This window comes from Falco naumanni, chromosome 8, assembly GCF_017639655.2.
Source record: "Falco naumanni isolate bFalNau1 chromosome 8, bFalNau1.pat, whole genome shotgun sequence".
In the NCBI taxonomy this organism is placed as follows: domain Eukaryota; kingdom Metazoa; phylum Chordata; class Aves; order Falconiformes; family Falconidae; genus Falco; species Falco naumanni.
In genome coordinates this window covers 40,316,183-40,334,163 of record NC_054061.1, presented here as the reverse complement: position 1 = coordinate 40,334,163, position 17,981 = coordinate 40,316,183, and the positions used below count along the sequence as shown (strand labels likewise).

General features: G+C 42.2%; 1 protein-coding gene across 3 annotated transcripts in view; it reads right to left on the bottom strand.

Moving 5' to 3' along the window:
- Positions 1 to 560: 560 nt before the first annotated feature.
- LOC121092376 (unconventional myosin-X-like) overlaps positions 561 to 17,981 on the bottom strand; it is a 93,619-nt gene continuing 76,198 nt past the window's right edge. For all 3 annotated transcript variants that reach the window (XM_040603287.1, XM_040603289.1, XM_040603288.1), the window contains 11 exons: positions 17,571 to 17,713; positions 15,637 to 15,831; positions 12,834 to 12,991; positions 11,865 to 11,988; positions 9,638 to 9,935; positions 8,201 to 8,408; positions 7,309 to 7,445; positions 6,317 to 6,440; positions 4,432 to 4,881; positions 3,450 to 3,641; positions 561 to 2,870 (listed from right to left, as the gene is read on the bottom strand). In XM_040603287.1, the coding sequence (XP_040459221.1) occupies positions 2,757 to 2,870; positions 3,450 to 3,641; positions 4,432 to 4,881; positions 6,317 to 6,440; positions 7,309 to 7,445; positions 8,201 to 8,408; positions 9,638 to 9,935; positions 11,865 to 11,988; positions 12,834 to 12,991; positions 15,637 to 15,831; positions 17,571 to 17,713 (2,143 nt within the window). In that variant the 3' untranslated portion in view covers positions 561 to 2,756. The remainder of the gene's footprint in view (positions 2,871 to 3,449; positions 3,642 to 4,431; positions 4,882 to 6,316; positions 6,441 to 7,308; positions 7,446 to 8,200; positions 8,409 to 9,637; positions 9,936 to 11,864; positions 11,989 to 12,833; positions 12,992 to 15,636; positions 15,832 to 17,570; positions 17,714 to 17,981) is intronic.

Genomic DNA, 17,981 nt, shown 5'->3' with positions numbered 1-17,981 from the left:
TCACTGCTTGGCCTCCATACCTGTGCGGGAACCAAGGGAACTTTTGCAGGCAGCAAAGAGCCTGTGTGTTACTGACAGCACAGCTGCCCCCAGACCAGATTTACCACTTCAGTGACATGCTCTTAAGTGAACCCCATACCCAGGTCATGCGGCTGGCAGCTTATTTGAGCTAGAAGTGATTTTCTGCATAGTGACTCTGGAGGTGCCAAAGAGAAGGGATGGAGCTAATCCTGCAGGTCTCCTTTGGAGATGATTCATTCCTTGTTCTGCTTTCACATAGTAACTCTCTCAAAACCAGCCCCTTGAACCTGCACGGGACATCTCCCACTGACCAAAGGTGTGACTCAGCCCCAGAGTGAGCAGAAGCTGAAAACAAACCTTCCCAATGCAACAGCAAACTATTTTTTGTAATTCGCCACAAAGGCAAAACTTGCTTCTGAGAGAAAAGCTGTTGTCTCCTCACGCCATTGATTCACTTTTGATTCATTGATTCCGAGTGTTAGATCTCCGACTAAACATCTTAACGTGAGCACACAGTGTCTGTGAGTCAATACAGCCTGTGCAATCCAATAATTTATTAAACTTTCATCTTGTAAAGCCAGTTACAAATTAAAAAAGACAGCAGAAGGAATTCTGTAATAGAAATGAGCAACATTACAACAAACAGTAATGGGAGTTACATTTCCAAGTGGGTTCAAGCTGCCTGCAGCAACCCAAGAGCCAGAACACAGAGCTCGTGCAGTTAGGACAGGGATAATCAAGGCTACTCTGATACATAAAGAGATCTAGTCAGTGTACGGACCGATACAAAGTGTTGCTTCTCAGGTTGCCTCTGCATTCCTGTTCTCGCTTGCTTGTGACCTGCTCATCTTTTTATTCTTAGCGACAAGGGGATGCTTGTAGGATCCTTCAGTAAAGCTATTTAAGGCAAAACTCCAGTTGAACGTACGATGCACAGTAGTGGCTATCCTCTTAGGCTGGTTTTGTGGCAAGTGGACAGTGTTTGCACATGCTGCAGTGCAGTGGAAATGAGAGAAAAGCACGGATTATGTACAGTGTCTTTTCTTGGACTGTCAACCTAAAAACTGGTGTTCTGTGACACAGTATTAGTGACACGGCACAACTTAAAGCTGCATTGGAACAGAACCTGTTGCATACTGACTCCTAGTTTTCTTTTCTATGAAATTTCTATTTCATAGCTAACAGGCCTTAACTGCTGCTTCTTGAGAAATTGAGACATCCAATTTTAAACATGGAGCAAGGCCCACACTACATACAGCTCTTCAGTTTCATTAAGACACTGAATGGGTCTTTGCATTCTGGGATCCCAAGACTAGATAAGGGTCATAGAAAATGGCTAGCCACCAGGTTTCTGAATTGCTAATGCAACCAATTTATGATACGACTGATACTGAATATGAAACAATGAATATGAAACAATGAAATCAAGTTGAATTGAAGTCAAGAGACTGAAGATGACTCTTATCTTTCACCAAGAAGAAAAAAAAAATCTGCTTCTTCAAATCGCAAGTAGCTAGAAAAACCTCCAAGAAGCAGTAGTTTTGGCAAAACAGCATTGTTTTCAAGTTTTGCTGATGACTAGAGAGCTAGAGGTGATAGGAAGGGGATTCAGTGATGGGAGCAATTCCAATTATAGAGTTTGGAGGAGGATGAAGAGTTTGGCATCTGCTTACAATAGTATCAAGGAAGTGAAATCCTTGCCTATAACAATTTATCTAGGCACCTAGTCACTCAGTAAGAAACAGTTCACTTAAAACTAAAGTTCAGGGATCCATCATCCTAAAATCCCATATAGAGAAAGAAGGAACTTAACACAGGCAGGCTGCTCACTGTAAAAAAACCCTGACCTCCATCTAAAACCTGGAGTTTATGAAGAGCAGCTCTTCTGGAAATGCAACTACATCAATCTCATCTCCTGGGCTGTATAGGGGAAAGGCAGTCATTAATTTTTAGGCAACAGGTGCTCCTTGGAATGTACCCAGAATGGCACCTGATGATCTACTTCAGTGGTGCTAGTCCCAGAGATTTTCTCCTATGTGGGAACATACAGAATTTTAACTTAAAGTGCTGTTTTTTACAGTCATGTACCTGTGTACTTCTATGGGAAGGTAAAGAATCACCTTGGGTGTTTTTATTTGTTTGTTTAATGCTCTCTCATGTAGGGTTTGACCTCTTAGTTGGACCACTTGGCCTCAATTATACAAAGGCATTTTCTTTTAAGACCAGATCAGATCATTAGTATAGTCTGAAGAACCCCCGCAGTGACTTATATTTTTAGAGTTGCTTGCAAAATAAATAAAGTACCAAATATTCTTTTAGCAGACCATGCTGCGATCCCAGATGTCTGCATGTTGGAAATTCATAAGGAAGCTTAAGTCTGTCTCCTGCAGTGCAGAAATGATTGTTGTGAATTTTTCTGCCAGTATGACAGGTAATGGTGAAAGCAGCAGAGAGGACACGCAGAAGGAGGATGCTTCTGACTTCTTTAAGGTACATTGTTCATCAAACAAGCAAGGGGAAAACAAGTTTTGCGTCATTAATATTTAACAACACTTGTTACTGTTTAATGTCCTTGGGCCGAGGTGCAAATCCTATGGTACTGTAGATGTCACTTCAGTTTTTACAGTAGTCAGTCAAGTGGAGTTCTTAAAAAACATCTTTGCTACACTTGTGCTGGCAAGTTGCAAATACCAATCATTAAACAACTGCCTCTCTCTCGTGGCAGTTCATTTGTATCACCTAGTCCAGATGCTAGCATGACTGTCCACACTGGTGGCTGATTTGACACTGCAGCGTTTCTTCACAATCATGTTGATGTATGCTTTCATGATCTTTATTATCTCGCCCACCTAGAGAGAGAACACAATAACAGAGGATAAGCACATTAAAAACCTAATGTCATTCAGGCATACCAGAGGTTTTGCAGAAAAAGATTCCCTTTGTCCAAAGTCATGGCACTATAAATTTTGCAGGTAATACTAAATGTGAACATGACTGTAAGGAAAGAAGTGCTCGTCAAGTTTGTGTTCTGCTGTAGCGACACTTAAAAGGCTTGTAGCTTAAAGAAAAGAACTGTAATGCTACTAATTTATATTTTTTTGGAGTTTGTGAACTCCATTCATGTACTGGAAGGAAACGAAAACACCAAGTGCACTCATGAGCACCCAAAACTGGACGTTCCCAATGCACTGGAAGGCCATCCAACCTCCTTCACTTTCTAACCAGCATAATTTTTTTTCTGTTTATGCCTGTATTCAAGAAGAGGTGCCATGGCACTTTAGGCTTAAGCTCCCTTTGTCTTTTTCCTTGGCTGTCCAGTCCATTCAGCTGGAGTTCTTGCATATAAACTTTTCTAGTCCTTGGCTATTAGAGCTTTACTGAAGTGCTAGCGAAACTGCACATATAACAAGTCTTGTGCTTTCATATACCTGGGATGTTTCGAAGAACATTTCTCTCTCATCCACTGTAATCTTGAACGTGTTAGGCTGTGGTGCTCCGAAGAAAACAATGTGTTCATACTGGAAAGTTTCTAGTGGTTTAGGATCCCCTCGCTTGTAGACAGACACATTCTCTGTGCTGACTCCAAGCCAAAGATCATTTGGAAATCCACCCTCCTTGCACTGCAGAAAAAGAAACATGAAATTTTGCATAAATGCAGTGGAGGATCAAATAATTTTTTATTCAAGGAAAAGCCCTCCATTTCTGGCTCCTATAGGACATTTCAGCTCTTCCCCCCAACAGAAAAAAATAGGATGTTGGCAGAAGGAATCTTGAAGGCAATCCTGCTGCAAAGATTTAGAGGTGATGTGGCTGTGAATCAAATACTAGTTGAGTATTTGTACTTGTAATACCTAGAAGCTCTCATCAGATTTTAAAGTGATTTTTGAGGTCAATATTCTACTTACTTTCCAGATAACATAGTGAGTGCAAGCAGCTTCCCATAGTAATCCACATAGGCAGCAACAAAACTGATAAACCTGGAACTGTGGATTCCTACTCTAGCGGGCTAAGCACAGTGGCCTAAGTGACCAAGCCTGAGCAGTTTCTCCTGTAGAACAGGATTGCACTTTTTGCTGGTAAGGACAACAGAGCTTCATTTTACTTTTGCTTTCACCAGCCTCCACCTGCTTAAGCCCAAAACAATTTCCCAAATTCTATTGCTCTTCTACTGAAGTGGGAATCCATTGTCTGCCTCCATTTACTGGGATGCACCACCTTGCTTGCTCTGTGCTCTCTGCATCGCACCTCTTTGGGTATGTGGCACTACAGGCTTACCCTAAGCTTACTAAGGCAAAATGCAGCCAATTCCTGAAATTCCCTTCTGCTGCTGAGCGATATATACAGCTGTATCTGTTCTCCAGACTGATGCCTCTCCTTGGCAGCAGTTACATGAGTTTATGCATTGCTCACCTCAACATCAAAGAGGGTTGACCCATAACCTGGCCACTCCTTTACAATGGACATGTATTTCACCATGGCCTGATGCTGAGAGAGTCCCTGCAGCTTGGTCCATTTCTGTGCTATGCTTGCCCGAGCAGCTGAAAGCTCTTCCTTTACCCACATCTCCATCATCTGCTCCTCTTCTACCTTCTGCTTCTTTACTGAGCCTGTCTTGAAGCTACGTTTCAATGTCCCTTCAAGGAAGCTGGTCCGTCTCCTCTCCAGGGTATGACTGGTAGTGCCGCTGCTCTTTGTTGAGTGCAGTATTTTGGATTTTAGTCTGTTAACTGGGTAGATTCCATCAAGGGTCCAACTTATTTTGGAATAATCTCCATGAAGATACTGCAGCCGTAGAGCTGCTAGACGCTGCAGAGTGTCCTCTGGTGCAGGAAAATGACCATCTATGAGGCTTTCGTGAGCCTACAAAGAAACAAACAGAAAGTCCCCCAAACTCATCAGAAAGCAGAAGCACACTTTATTCAGTTGGGTCCACGCATGGATTCCTGTGGGATCTGCCAATCCCAGCAGGAAAGGCATAGTTCAGGAGATCAGAGCAGACATTATAATAAAGAAGTCAGAGTCTGCAACTGTTCAGTCTTGGAGGGGCACCTCTTTCTGCAAGCCTGAACAGGACAGAGATCTCAGAGGGGCTCCTATCCTGTACTGAAAGTCTTATAATGAGGACTTCTTAGGTCTGGAACGATGGGAGAGATCAGAATTGAGGCAATTTGTTTTGCGCTGTACCAGCTACAGCTCCTGTGTGATCATATTCAGCACCAGAGAGTTAGATGCAATAAACTCAAGACTCTTAACCTCAGTCTCATTGCATACCAACACCTTCTACCTCCTCCTATTTCACCTGATGTCTCCCCCAATCTTCTTGCTTCCCTTTGTCTGTTTTCCTGTGAAATATATTTGGGTGGGGGTTGCTACATCCATCTAATATCTGAATAACATCTGCTCTCGTACTGTTACTTCTCTTCCACCACTCTTTGCTAGCGAGAGCTGTGTGAACTGAAAGCCTTGCCATTAGGGAGTTCGGTACAATTGAGTTTCCACAGGCTACCATGATGTCTTGTTCCTGACCATGTCCTAGACATTCTGTAGTTAACAACACTGCATCTTCACTTCAAGAAAGCCCTCCTAGGGCCCTTCATTGTCTGTATGATGTACATGCCATGCATTTGACTATCAGAGAGTTTCAGTCTTCATGTCGCTGACTCCCTTTAACACATGCTAATTTTCAACAGCTACAGTTTTCTGAAGCGAGATCAGTGTCCATTAGAAGTAATAGATAGGACAAATCACACAACTGGGCACTCCAGTCAGTTTAGTTTTATATCCCTGATTGCAAGGTTACTTCATTTTCTCTTCCAGTAACAGAAGATACTAATCTCCTGTTAATCAGAAGAAATTGCCCAAACGATGGGGTTTTTTAGTTAATTCCTTTAACACCCCAAGGATGTGCTGTTCTTGTAAGCTGATATGCAGATAACTAGATTTTCCAGTTTTCTTTACATCTATGTTCTGCAAGCAGCTACTTTTCATGATCCTTCTTGAATCATTATCCAAATTTCTATATCTTTTAAAATTAAATTTTAAAAGCATTTTATTATCATTAGTCTTCTAGTTTTTTGAAGCCCTTGTTTATTTCTCTTGCTTTTGTTCTAATACTCCTGTTCCCTGGAGAACTTCACAGTATATCTGCTTGGTAGATTCCAGGCAAAAATCCAACACACTAAATTCTTCTGTTCCAACCAGCATTCCCACTTCTAACACAAAGGTAAGCCATTTTTCTCTATACTCTTGTGTGTCTCTGCCTGGAAACAAAATCATTCTCCAAGATCAAGCTTACCTGCTCAAACATGAAGGCAAACTCTACCCCGTCCTTGGGAACATTCTCAATATCCAAGAAGCAATAAAGCTTAAAATACAGCTGCCACTGTCCTTCCTCATCCTCTTCTTCAGAACCAGCAAGCCTGTAAGATAGGTAAGCGAATGACAGGTGGAAAACCCCAGTAACCAGAAGCACCACAGTACTGGGATGCCCACAGTGCAACTCGCAACATGAAGATACCCCTACATTTCTGAAACGTAGAGCGTACAGAACTAGCTGATATACCGGGACAACTTCAGTACAGCAGACTTTTCTGGTAACTTCCATTTTTTCCTCTGAGTCACACAAAATTTTGTCTCAGAAGGGTCCAAAGTTCTTATCAGATATACTTGATCAGAAAATTAGATCAATGGTCCTAGATAAATGCAAGAGTTGGAGTCAGGACTCAAAGTATTCCCCATTTTCAAGATACTTATTCCATGTAATCTATGAAAAGCATCAGTCTTGCCACCATTTGGAATAATTTTATTTTTGTCTTTACAATAGATACAAAATAGACAATGGCATTGCCAGCCTCTGTCATAATTTATTGCTTTCTTTGTATATCTGGCCACAAAACCAGAGTCCACGGTAAGATATCAGGGCTGCATTTCTAGGCCCAGATCCTTGCTCTCTCTTCTGATACAGCTATTATGATGTAAATTGACAAGATCATTATCAGATTTAAGCAAATCTTCCCTGAGCTCTGCTAGTAAACCGTTGCTCTTTGATAAAGGCGCTACTAATTTTGACAAGCCTGATAAAGAATGTTTCTTCATCACCGAAATAGATGTGAACATGGTTTTCCACACAGTGAGAAAGAGCACTTGAACCTTACCAAAGGGAAGTTCACACCAGAGAATGGTTGAATCACTTCAGCTGCTTCGGATGAAGCTACCTGAGTGTACTATCACTTAACCCAGCGTTAACATCCAACTAGGAGTTAAAGGTTTTATGAAACATTCTCCTACCTCTCAAACTTGGCCAAGATATCAGCCACGATAACCCGACTCTCAACAGCACGGTCCACCTGCTGGTTATGTTCAAAGAGCGCAAACATGTTACGGCTGTCCTCCATTGCTAAACCTCGGATCAGCTTTTCAACCACCTGCAAAATCACAGAGTAAGTACTGCACATACTTTCGCAACAAAGAACTCTTCAAGACACTCGTAATTCCATAGACTTCCATCGCATTTCTCCCTTAGTTATCTTGTTTTCAAATTAGAAGAATTTTAACCCTAAAAGATTATTCCCTGCAAGGAAGCCATTGCTTGATTTGATCATTCTCACTGTTATTCTCTGAATCTTTTCAATCTCCACTACCCTTTTGAAGGTAGGAGAATTCGAACTCTGCACAAGAAACAGACACATAATGGATTTAGATATCATGACAGTATTCCTGGTTCCTCTAGTATGCAATTCCACTTTTTACTACTATTTTTACCTCTGTTTAGTGCTAGTGTTTTCACAGAGATGCCTACTATAACCTGAATCTTGCTTCTGACCTGCTAACGATTAAGTTACTGGTAGGATACCCCTTCCAGAAAGATTACTGGGATTTCAGCTTGTCCAGAAAACTGTGTTTAGCAGGTCTTCGGAATTACTACCTTTCCTATGGGCAGAACACCAACAGTGTTTAGATTTTGTAGCACAGTTGTTAATTGATATTCTACAACCCAGGTGTAAGCCTTGCATAATTCTGAACCTGCAGAATAAGCTAAGCTTTCCCTACTAACTTTGCAGATACAGCGACAAAAATAAAGAGAAATTGGAGATGGATAGGAAAAAGGAGTCCCTTCAACAGATCCTGTACCCAGACACAGAGATGTGCTTACATCTGGTTAATGCTACTAACGCATTACCTCCCCAGCGCTTGTGTGGGAATTGATGGTTATTTTACAGGAGCCACCACCATGGCAGTACACAGTTGTAGTCATTTCTTCACGGGTGAGAAGAGCCTGTATTTCCTCCTGAGAGGGCACAAACTCCCTTGTCTTTGTTCTCTTCAGGGAATCGCTTATGAATTGTGCATACCTGTCTATTTCTGAGCCTGGGAAGAGGTCTTTTACCCTAATTGTAACAACAAACAAAAAAAAAAACCATTACACAGAGAACCAGAAAGTGCACGCGTTACCACATAACTTGGACTACTGCATGTAAAGTGTTCAGTAGATAGTGATGTCAAGAGCACCACAGCAAGAAGGAGCCCACTTATTTCCTACATCATACAACCTGCTTTTACTAGCCACTCCAAAGTCACTTCAGTGGCATTTCTCAGCAAGATATGAAATAAGCAGTTCAAACTTCCAGGAGTTTAGTACCAGCTGCAGATAGTAGACTGACTATCTACTGTAGATAGACAGATAGGACTGACCATCTCAATTTACAAAATTGAGATTAAAAATAATGAAATTTAATGTAAAGCTTTTTTTCATTTATTCTTACTTGGTTTTTTAATTTGTTGGCTGTGCTTGGGCCACTTTAATAGTATTTTTCTGAATCAAGAGGACAGAAAGTAAATGCTTTATGTGGTTCTCGTCTCTCCAAGGTCAGCAGTTCTAAATATAACATTATCTGCAATTCCAGTGATAAAAACATGAAATGGCAACATGGAGCATTCCTCAGCACCTCTTCTAACCAGGCCCTGGATATAGCTGTTTGGTATATTGGAACAAATTTCACTTCGCTTTTTCCTAGCCGGGAAGGAATCAAATAGGTTTCATCGATCTTTCTCATCATTAATGAATGAAGTGAGGCTACATGGCTGCAGCTTAGCCCCAGTGCAGACTGCTTTGGAAAGCTGCATTAGATACTGAAGATGAATTTGGAAGAAATATAAATTATTTAGTTCATGATAACTGGAGGTTAAAGCGGATTAGAAATACAAGTTCTAAGTATTATGTGCTTAGTTAAGCAAACAAATATTGAAAAATTATAAATTGGATCTACAGTGTATCTACTACTCTACAGTATACATTTTGCCTGTGGCAGCTGCAAAGTAGTACGTATTTCAATGTATATGAAAGTACAGTCCTCACCTTTCCTGCCGGTTAACAATATTTATATGCACATTAGTAAAGTAATTAACAGAGTCTTATGGTGTTCTGTTTGGGTAGCCTTACTTGCCACATCCTTTCAGGAAAACAGATGGGTGGCAAGGGGGGAGTTTGAATACACAACTGCACACAACGGTGGGAGGCTGCAACACCACAGGAAGATGTTCACATGGGGGAGGGCGAGACTAAGAACTACAACAGGCAGTGGAAGACAAGCAGTGTGAACGGGAAGAGGACGTTTACCTTCTCAGGTGGAACCTGAGGTAGCGCAGGATCCCTCTACTGGGCAGAAAAGTGCAGCTCATACATGCCATCAGCTGCCAGTGGTGCAGGTTCCCAGTGCTGTTGGGATGTGGCATGTGATTAGTTTGTTTGATGAGCTGACAGTACACTTCATCACGAAGGGGCTTTAAATCATGGCAGGTCTGCAGAATGCCTTGAATAATGGGTATGGGGTCAGACACCGTCTCAATTTCCTGTAGGGAGTTAAAGATCTTCACTGCTTCATCCTGTAGGCTGCTGTAACCCTTCTCCTGTTGCACTGGGGAATGATCACAAAGGTGACAAAAGAAGTGAGCATCTCCCTCATTTTCTACTGGCCCAACAACACTACAAGCAACTGTACTAGTCTGTCACACAACAGCAGCAACCTCAGTATTAGTTCATCTCCTGAACTTAAATTTATACTCAAAAGTCATTAATGCTTCCCGTTTACATGTGCAAATGCAGTTTTAACTAGTACTTGCTAACATCTAACTTGTCACCGCTGCAAATCTGGTTTTGGATACACTGTGCAGAAAAACAGAGTAATATCTTTAAGGGAAACTAGCATTGAAATCTAGTTTGGGCATCAGTGTCTGCAGATGAGGTACCAAGAGACAGCTTTTGGTACCTCATCTGCAGACACAGGTGAAGGGATGGCAGAAAGTCATCTCTGTGTAAAATGTCTCTTCACCTGGAAGCACCTATAAAGCAGAGGGTCACTAATGCAGTTAAGGCTTTAGGTGCCTGAATGCAGACATCAAAGCCTGGCTTGTGTACTTCCAAAATTTTGCGCTGTGTCTGTATTAGCTTTGACCTCTGAGCCAACACAGAATATTGGCACGTTGTTGTGCCACAGATGCAGCTTTTACCTGTTGTTTACTTTTAAAAGACCTACACCAAAACTGGTTAACTTTTTTAAGAACCTAAATGTCTGCTTTGAATTGCTCAGAAGTATGCAATACTACCATACTGCTGCAGGCTTGCATGCTCCCTTGCACATCTCTGGAGCTGTAGGTTCTTCTGAATCTCCTGTACAGCCACTGCTTCCCCGCTGGCCATGCACTAATTATAGAATACAAAGACACAGCCCTGTAGCAGTAAGTTCCACAGTTTAAGTACTTGCTTTGTAATTTTTCTGTATTTCAGAATGTATTTTTTCTGCGTTTTTAACCTGCCACTTGATTTGATCCTTGTATCATGAGAGACAGTAAGCAGTTGCTCCCCTTTCACCTTCTTCATGACAGACCTTCTAGACCTAAAAACTTCTTTGTGAGGCTGAAGAGTCCTGCTCTATTTAGTCTCTGAATTGTAGGCAAGTCTTTGTATGCCTTTGATCATCTTTGAGTAGGCTTCTGCTTCTCCTGTATCGTTGTTAAGATGTGGAAGGCCAAACTGCATCCTGTATTCAAGATGCAGGTGCACGATACATCAATGCAGCTGCACAAAGACTTTCTTCTTTCCTTTTCTAAGCTTTCAAAACCTTGCATTAACCATTTTGTTTCTGTGTTCAGCATAAGAGTTGTCATTTTCATAAAGCTATGTAAATTTGTGTTCCCTTTCCTAAGCAGAACTAGATCACTACCTATGTGGTAGACTGTTTTTCCCATGTACATTGATTTGCATAGCCAGACTGAAATTAATTTCTGAAAAGATTTTGTGGCCCAGTCACTCTGTGTTAGAGATTCTTCTATAGGTCTTCAGCAGCAGCTTTCAGTTTTAGTATGCCAAACAGTCTGGAATCGTCAGCAAATCGCTTTGGTTTTCTGGTGGCCTATCAGACAGTCTAGGTCTTTTATGTTCCTGAAGCATTTGAAGAAAGGATTCATTTAGCCTGGTTTTACAGCAGCTTCTCTATGAATACTATCCCACTGCCAGTTGCATGAGGTAATCCTGTTGTAGATTTCCACTGGAGCCATTCGCAACCCAGCTGCAGCTACAGGATGGCAGGCTGCATCCCCCAGATGGATAATAAACTATCTGCCCTCATTTACTTTAAGATTCAGTGTTCCTAAGATATGGGGCAGTGGACACAGAATGCATTCCAGGCAGAGAAAGGGACTGCTCCCTCTCAGAACCCTGTGGGCTACGCTGCCCCAAATGGATTTCACCTGCACAGAGAGAGCTTACAGACCACTTTTGTGATGCTCAGGCTCCACACTGATCCTCAAAACATGAGCGGACTCTGTCACATGGGTAAAATACTTACAGTTGACACTAACATCTCCATACGGTAGTGGGAGCAATGGGGAGTGCAAGGGGTGCTGGGTATATCGCAAGATTGGGTTCCTCCTATATGTCTGTTCCACTACTTCAAAGTTTGTGCTGTTTTCCTGAAGAAAAAAAAAAGAAAGAAAAAAAATATTATACTTAGATGGGGATAATCCTTCACAGGATGTCCTTACACGTTTAGGTTCAAGATCAATCACCTTTATCTAAGTTTCTGGAGGTCTGTAGAGGGACTAAGTGACCAAAGCATAATTCACATATAAAAATTATTCTGCACATTATTTCTGAAAATTAAACATAATGCTGGGTCATACCAAAGGTCACTAAGCACAGGATCTTGACTTCAAATGTGGCTTGTGACTGATATCTAATGCAGGCATGCAACAGGCACTTACGGCATGATTCCTCTCTGGTATATCCTTCAAGCTTTCAACAGTAAATGGTTAATAGACTTTCTGACCACAGATCCACCATGTTTCGTATGTAGTAATGAGTCTGTTCTCCCTGCATTTGCCTGGTTGTACTACATGTGTTTACAGAACAGATAACCAGGTACAAAGAGGACTTCAGGGTACAGCAAGGTCATGTGGCTGGTAGGAATGGAAATTTTTTATATTTGTGCCCTGAAGATGCTTAGGAAAGGAAAGGATGAAGCGGGGATTTGCAAATACTTGATGGTGTAATCCTGCATGCAATTTGTAATTGCACACAACTGTAGCTTAGACTTATGGAGATCAGTTAACATGTGAATGCAAAATAAAATTCACATAGGATTTGATTATTTAGTTGCATAATCATTTAGGTTTCTTTTCCTTTTTTTTTTTTCTCTTTATTTTCCCCTCTAAGACAGCAACCCTGTTTCTTGCCACATTCTCAGCAATCACTGGGTAAGGCCAGTGGTGATCTGGCTGCTCCCAACTCACTTGGGGAGTAATAAGATGCCACCTACCCTGATGTCACGAATGAGTTGCTGTGTAGGTGTTTCTATGGGAACTTTGCTGTCAATGACGCCTTGAATGGCAGAGGCCCAGCGCATAGCTTCATTTAACAGCTTCGTGTACAGTCTGTAGGAGTGTTTTCGCCCATGGACAATGATGTTCCAATAGCCTGTAGAGAAACAAAGAAGTTGGAAGATGAAACTTGCTTCCATCTTATGTAGCTGACTGGAGGTTAGCAAACGTGACGCCCACCCACAAGAAGGGCAGGAAGGAGGATCCAGGGAACTATGGGGCTGTCAGTCTGACCTCGGTGCCAGGGAAGGTTATGGAGCAGATCATCTTGAGTGCCATCACACGGCACATACAGGACAACCAGGTGATCATGCCCAGCCACCATAGGTTTGTGAAAGGCAGGTCCTGCTTCACTAACCTGATCTCCTTCTGGAGGGTGACAAGGTGACCCTCTTAGTGGATGAGGGAAAGGCTGTGGATGTTGTCTACCTGGACTTTAGTAAAGCCTTTGACACCGTTTCCCACAGCATTCTGCTGGAGAAATTGGCTGCTCATGGCTTCCATGGGCATATGCTTCTCTGGGAAAAAAACTGGCTGGATGGCTGAGCCCAAAGGGTTGTGGTGAATGAAGTTAAATCCAGTCAGCAGCCGGTCACGAGTGGTGTTCCCCAGGGCTCAGTACTGGGGCCAATCCTGTTTAGTATCTTCATTAATGATTTGGATGAGGGGATCATGTGCACCCTCAATAAGTCTGTGGATGACATCAAGTTGGGGGGGAGTGTTGATCTGCTGGAGGGCAGGAAGGCTCTGCAGAGGGATCTGGACAGTCTGGATCGATAGACTGGGGTCAACTGTACGAGGTTCAACAAGGCTCAGTGCTGGGTCCTGCACTTGGGTCACAAAACCCCATGCAATGCTACAGGCTTGGGCAAGAGCAGCTGGAAAGCTGCCTGGTGGAAAAAGACCTGGGATTGTTGGTCGACAACCAGCTGACTAGAAGCTGGCAGTGTGCCCAGGTGGCTGAGAATGCCAACAGCATCCTAGCTTGTATCAGATAAAGTGTGAAAAGCAGGACTGGGGAAGTGATTGTCCCCCTGTACTCAGCACTGGTGAGGCTGCACCTCAAATACTGTGTTGGACCCCTCAACCCATGAAAGACATTGAGGTGCTGGAGCAAAGAAAGGCAATGAAGGTGAAGAATGGAGCACAAGTCTTATGAGGAGCGGCTGAGGAAACTGGGGCTGTTTAGCCTGGAGAAAAAAAGACTCAGGGGAGACCTTACCCCTCTCCACAACTACCTGAAAGGAGTTTGTAGTGAGGTGGCTGTAGGTCACTTCTCCCAAGTAACAAGTGATAGGACAAGAGGAAATGGCCTCAAATTGCACCGGGGGAGGTTTAGATTAGATATTAGGAAAAATATCTTCAACCAAAAAGGTTGTCAAACATTGAAACAGGCTGCCCAGGGAAGTGGTCAGGTCACCGTCCCTGGAGGTATTTAAAAGGTGTATAGACACTACATAGGGGCACAGCTCAGTGGTGGACTTGGCAGTGCTAGGTTAATGGTTGGACTCAATGATCTTAAAGGTCTTTTCCAACCTAAATGATTCTATGTTTCTATGATTCTCTTTTCCTGTAGCACATGGCTGAGGAAAACCACTGCTGCTTTGATAGCAATGTATGGTGCGTCTGGTTAAAATTGACTAGGTAGTCATTAACATCCACCATTCCCAAAACATATTTATCAGCAGGAAAGTCCCAATTCAGGTTTCGGTACAAAGACAGCTTTCAAAGATACAAGTATCTTCAGTGCAACACGAATACTTCCCTGCCAACCAGCCAGCTCACTTTCACAGACAGCATTTGGGATACACCGTGCTATTAATCACTCAGAAAATGACCACTCTACACATAACACCCAGTCAGACTGCCAAATCAATTCTCCTAACTTTTAAAAATAATGTTTGACATAAACTGAGAGAACACACTAGGGCAATGACAATTCACTCTGCTAAAGACAGCCCTAGACATTTGTTGAGATCAAAAACGTGGACAATTGTTTTGCAAGTGAGCAGAACACGTTTCTTCTCATCTCACTTTACCAAAGGCTTCCCACTTCCAGCCCTTTTAAAAAATATCCCAAGTAACTCCACTATTCAAATGTCTAGCATTTCAAGTCTTGTTCTAAGGTTCACCTTCTTTGTCAGCAGGATTCACCCTTTGCCCCAGAACCCAAGTTCCCTCCCAAACTCATAAGGAAAGCAATGGAGGATCATTGTGTCACACAGAACTGTGTCATGCTGCATAGAAAGCAAAGATATGTCCTAGTCATCTTTTCTTTCTAACAAGTTGAGTGATGCTACAAAAAAGACTTACAGTGTATGCCATTGCTGTTATTTAAGAGAGTAACATAGACCCCAGAGACAAATGTGGGTCAAGCTACCAAGTGACAGTTATTTACAGAGATGTGCTGATAATTACAGTGTCAACTGGAAGAACTCAGACCCTTTCCCTATTTGGAAAACATTTGGATAAACAGTGACACTACCGAAACACAGAAAACCCATCAGCACTGTGTATCTGCACCAGCTGTGAGGGACTTATCATCACTTGCACACTACTCTCTGGCCCTTTGCAAGCCTAATACCATTTCTGTGGTGAAGCATATTTGCAGCCAGGCACAGAGCGTCAGATAATGTCAAGACTACTTTCTCAACATGACACACGATTACGTTCCTGCATCATTCCCTCTTCAGGCAACTCCACACATGGAAAGTCTGCTCGTTACCACATTCTTCCACTTACCTGTGTCTTTGAAGACCCTCTCATCGGGCTGCACTATGGAGCAGAGGCTGTTGAGCACAAGTGTGCCAAGCTTGGCAGCCGTGCGCTCAGATGACTTGTAGTAATCGAGGGCAGTGTTTGTCAGAACAAACCAGCGTTTCTTCATTTTCAGAGAGGACATCTTGTTGCTGCTCTGAACCTCTTTATGAAGCCAGCCTAGCACAGGAACACAAACGTGTCAAAGGTTTCACCATGGCACTCTAACTCTGCAATCAGAAGTCCACTTCTCTGCAAAACGCTCATGCCGGTACCTACCATCTCTGCCTTACTGGCTATAGCAGTATCCTGCAATGCCACTGTAAGAAATTAGCCCAAAATTTTCCATGAAGCTGTTCCATCCTTCAGCCCTATGTATGCTGCTATCAGTGATCTGTGGTTTAGTTTGCCATCACCATGAGGGCATCCTCTATTTGGCATGCTTCCCTCACAAATCACAAACATTTGAATGAGTAATTTACAATTCATTCTTCCAAAGAGATGCCAAACGCCTATCCAAACCTCGATGGAAGTGGTTTGGTGATACATGTTTTCACGGTGATACATGTAGAAAGATCTGTTAAGCATTACATGCATCTCTTCCTCCCACAGTCAGGCAAAATAATTTCTCTGTCATTTTAGATTCCCCACAAAAGAAAAAAAAAAAAAAAAAAAGAAATTCAATACTATAAAAGAAAAATGACAGTCTGCATTGCTAAAGCTGTCAAAAAGACAACTTTCTATTCAAAGCTGTAAAAAGCAATGTCAACCCACATGGCAAAAAGTTCAAAGAACGTGAGACTGAGCCCAGAGATTTGATGTAAAGAAAAATTGCAGATCTTCCCAGACAGATGCCTTTGTGGCTACACCACTGTCACACAGACATCTTACTGTGAAGTGCAGAGCATATACTGACTCTGCAAAGGAGCGTTCCTTTTTTTTTCTTTAACTAATGAACAATATAAGATAAAAGGAACTGTTGCCTTGCAAATAAGTATTTTTAATTTAAGGTACTCAAACTTGTCTGATAATATGCTTTATATCATTCGGTCTCCTTGAAACATTTAAGACTAGGATGAAAGGCTTATGCTTTTTGATGATCCTTTTCTTCCTGCCCTCCTGCATTGCCATGACCACTCTCAGACCTTTATTCTCTCTTAGATACTTTCTAGAAGACGTAAGGTGATTTGCTCATGCACTTGCTTTCCACAGATTGCATCAGGAGTGTCTTCATACATTTAAGGCCATGTGATGAGCTGAAAGTACTAAGGACATTTAAAAAAAATTGAGACAAATGGAGGAATATTTTGTAATATATGTGTGATCACTACTCATGCATTAGCTCCTCCATCTCCAACTAAGGTCAAACTGCAGATATAATTTAAATCTTTTGCCCAGCCTCAGAAAATTATTCTCACCTCATTATGTCTACCATAATCAGGTTAGGTTGTTTAGCTGAGGACAGCAGCAATCCCACAAAGATCTCTCTCCCTCCTCCTCTACATGACAGGTGTCAGAAGGAACAGAGCTTTCTGAAAACAAAAGCTGCAGTGTCATGTTATCGTCAGTCTAAGCCAGCTGCTCCTGAACAGCAGCCATGCTCCCTCCTATTCCCTTATGGCATTTGCTGGACATGTTGAAATAGCCTCAGAAATAATATCAGAAAACTAAATGTATGAAGAACTTACTTTGTTCCAGCTTTAGCTTTCTGAATCCACCTGACATGGAATCGGCTAAGAGCCAGTGCCAGCACAACACAAGACATGGCAAGTAGTGGGCAGGAAGGTGGAGCGGGGCAGAGAAAATTGTTTGGGGAAGCAGCTAAACCCTAGATTGGATTAGCTGCCATCAAACCTCCCTCTCAGATCATAAACAGAAGATGAGTTTCACATGTCGTAATTGCATGCATTTCCTTTTACCTCTCACAAGGAATTCCTGGCCATCAACCTTCGATTCGCCTTTTGGTTTCTGCAGCAGGGAAATCCAGTGATGCATCTCCTCAGGAGTGTCGCTGTTGCAGTGAATCACTCGATTTGCTGTGATGATCACAAAAGAATTTGGTCTGCCAGAAAATAAAAGCATTAAAATTGGTCATAACCATACAAATACCTCAACACACAGCACACCCAAAGCCCTGTCCTCAACCTTCCCATAAACAATGCAGAAAGACTCTCTGAATACAAACTACAGAGAAGTGTAGAAACGCTTCTGTGCATATCCTGTGCAGCTGATCTGCAAACTGATGAATGCAGAGAACAGAAAAATGGAATTAAACATCTTTCAGAAGCTACTTCCAAACACTTGAAAACGTTAATTAGCTAATGACCAGC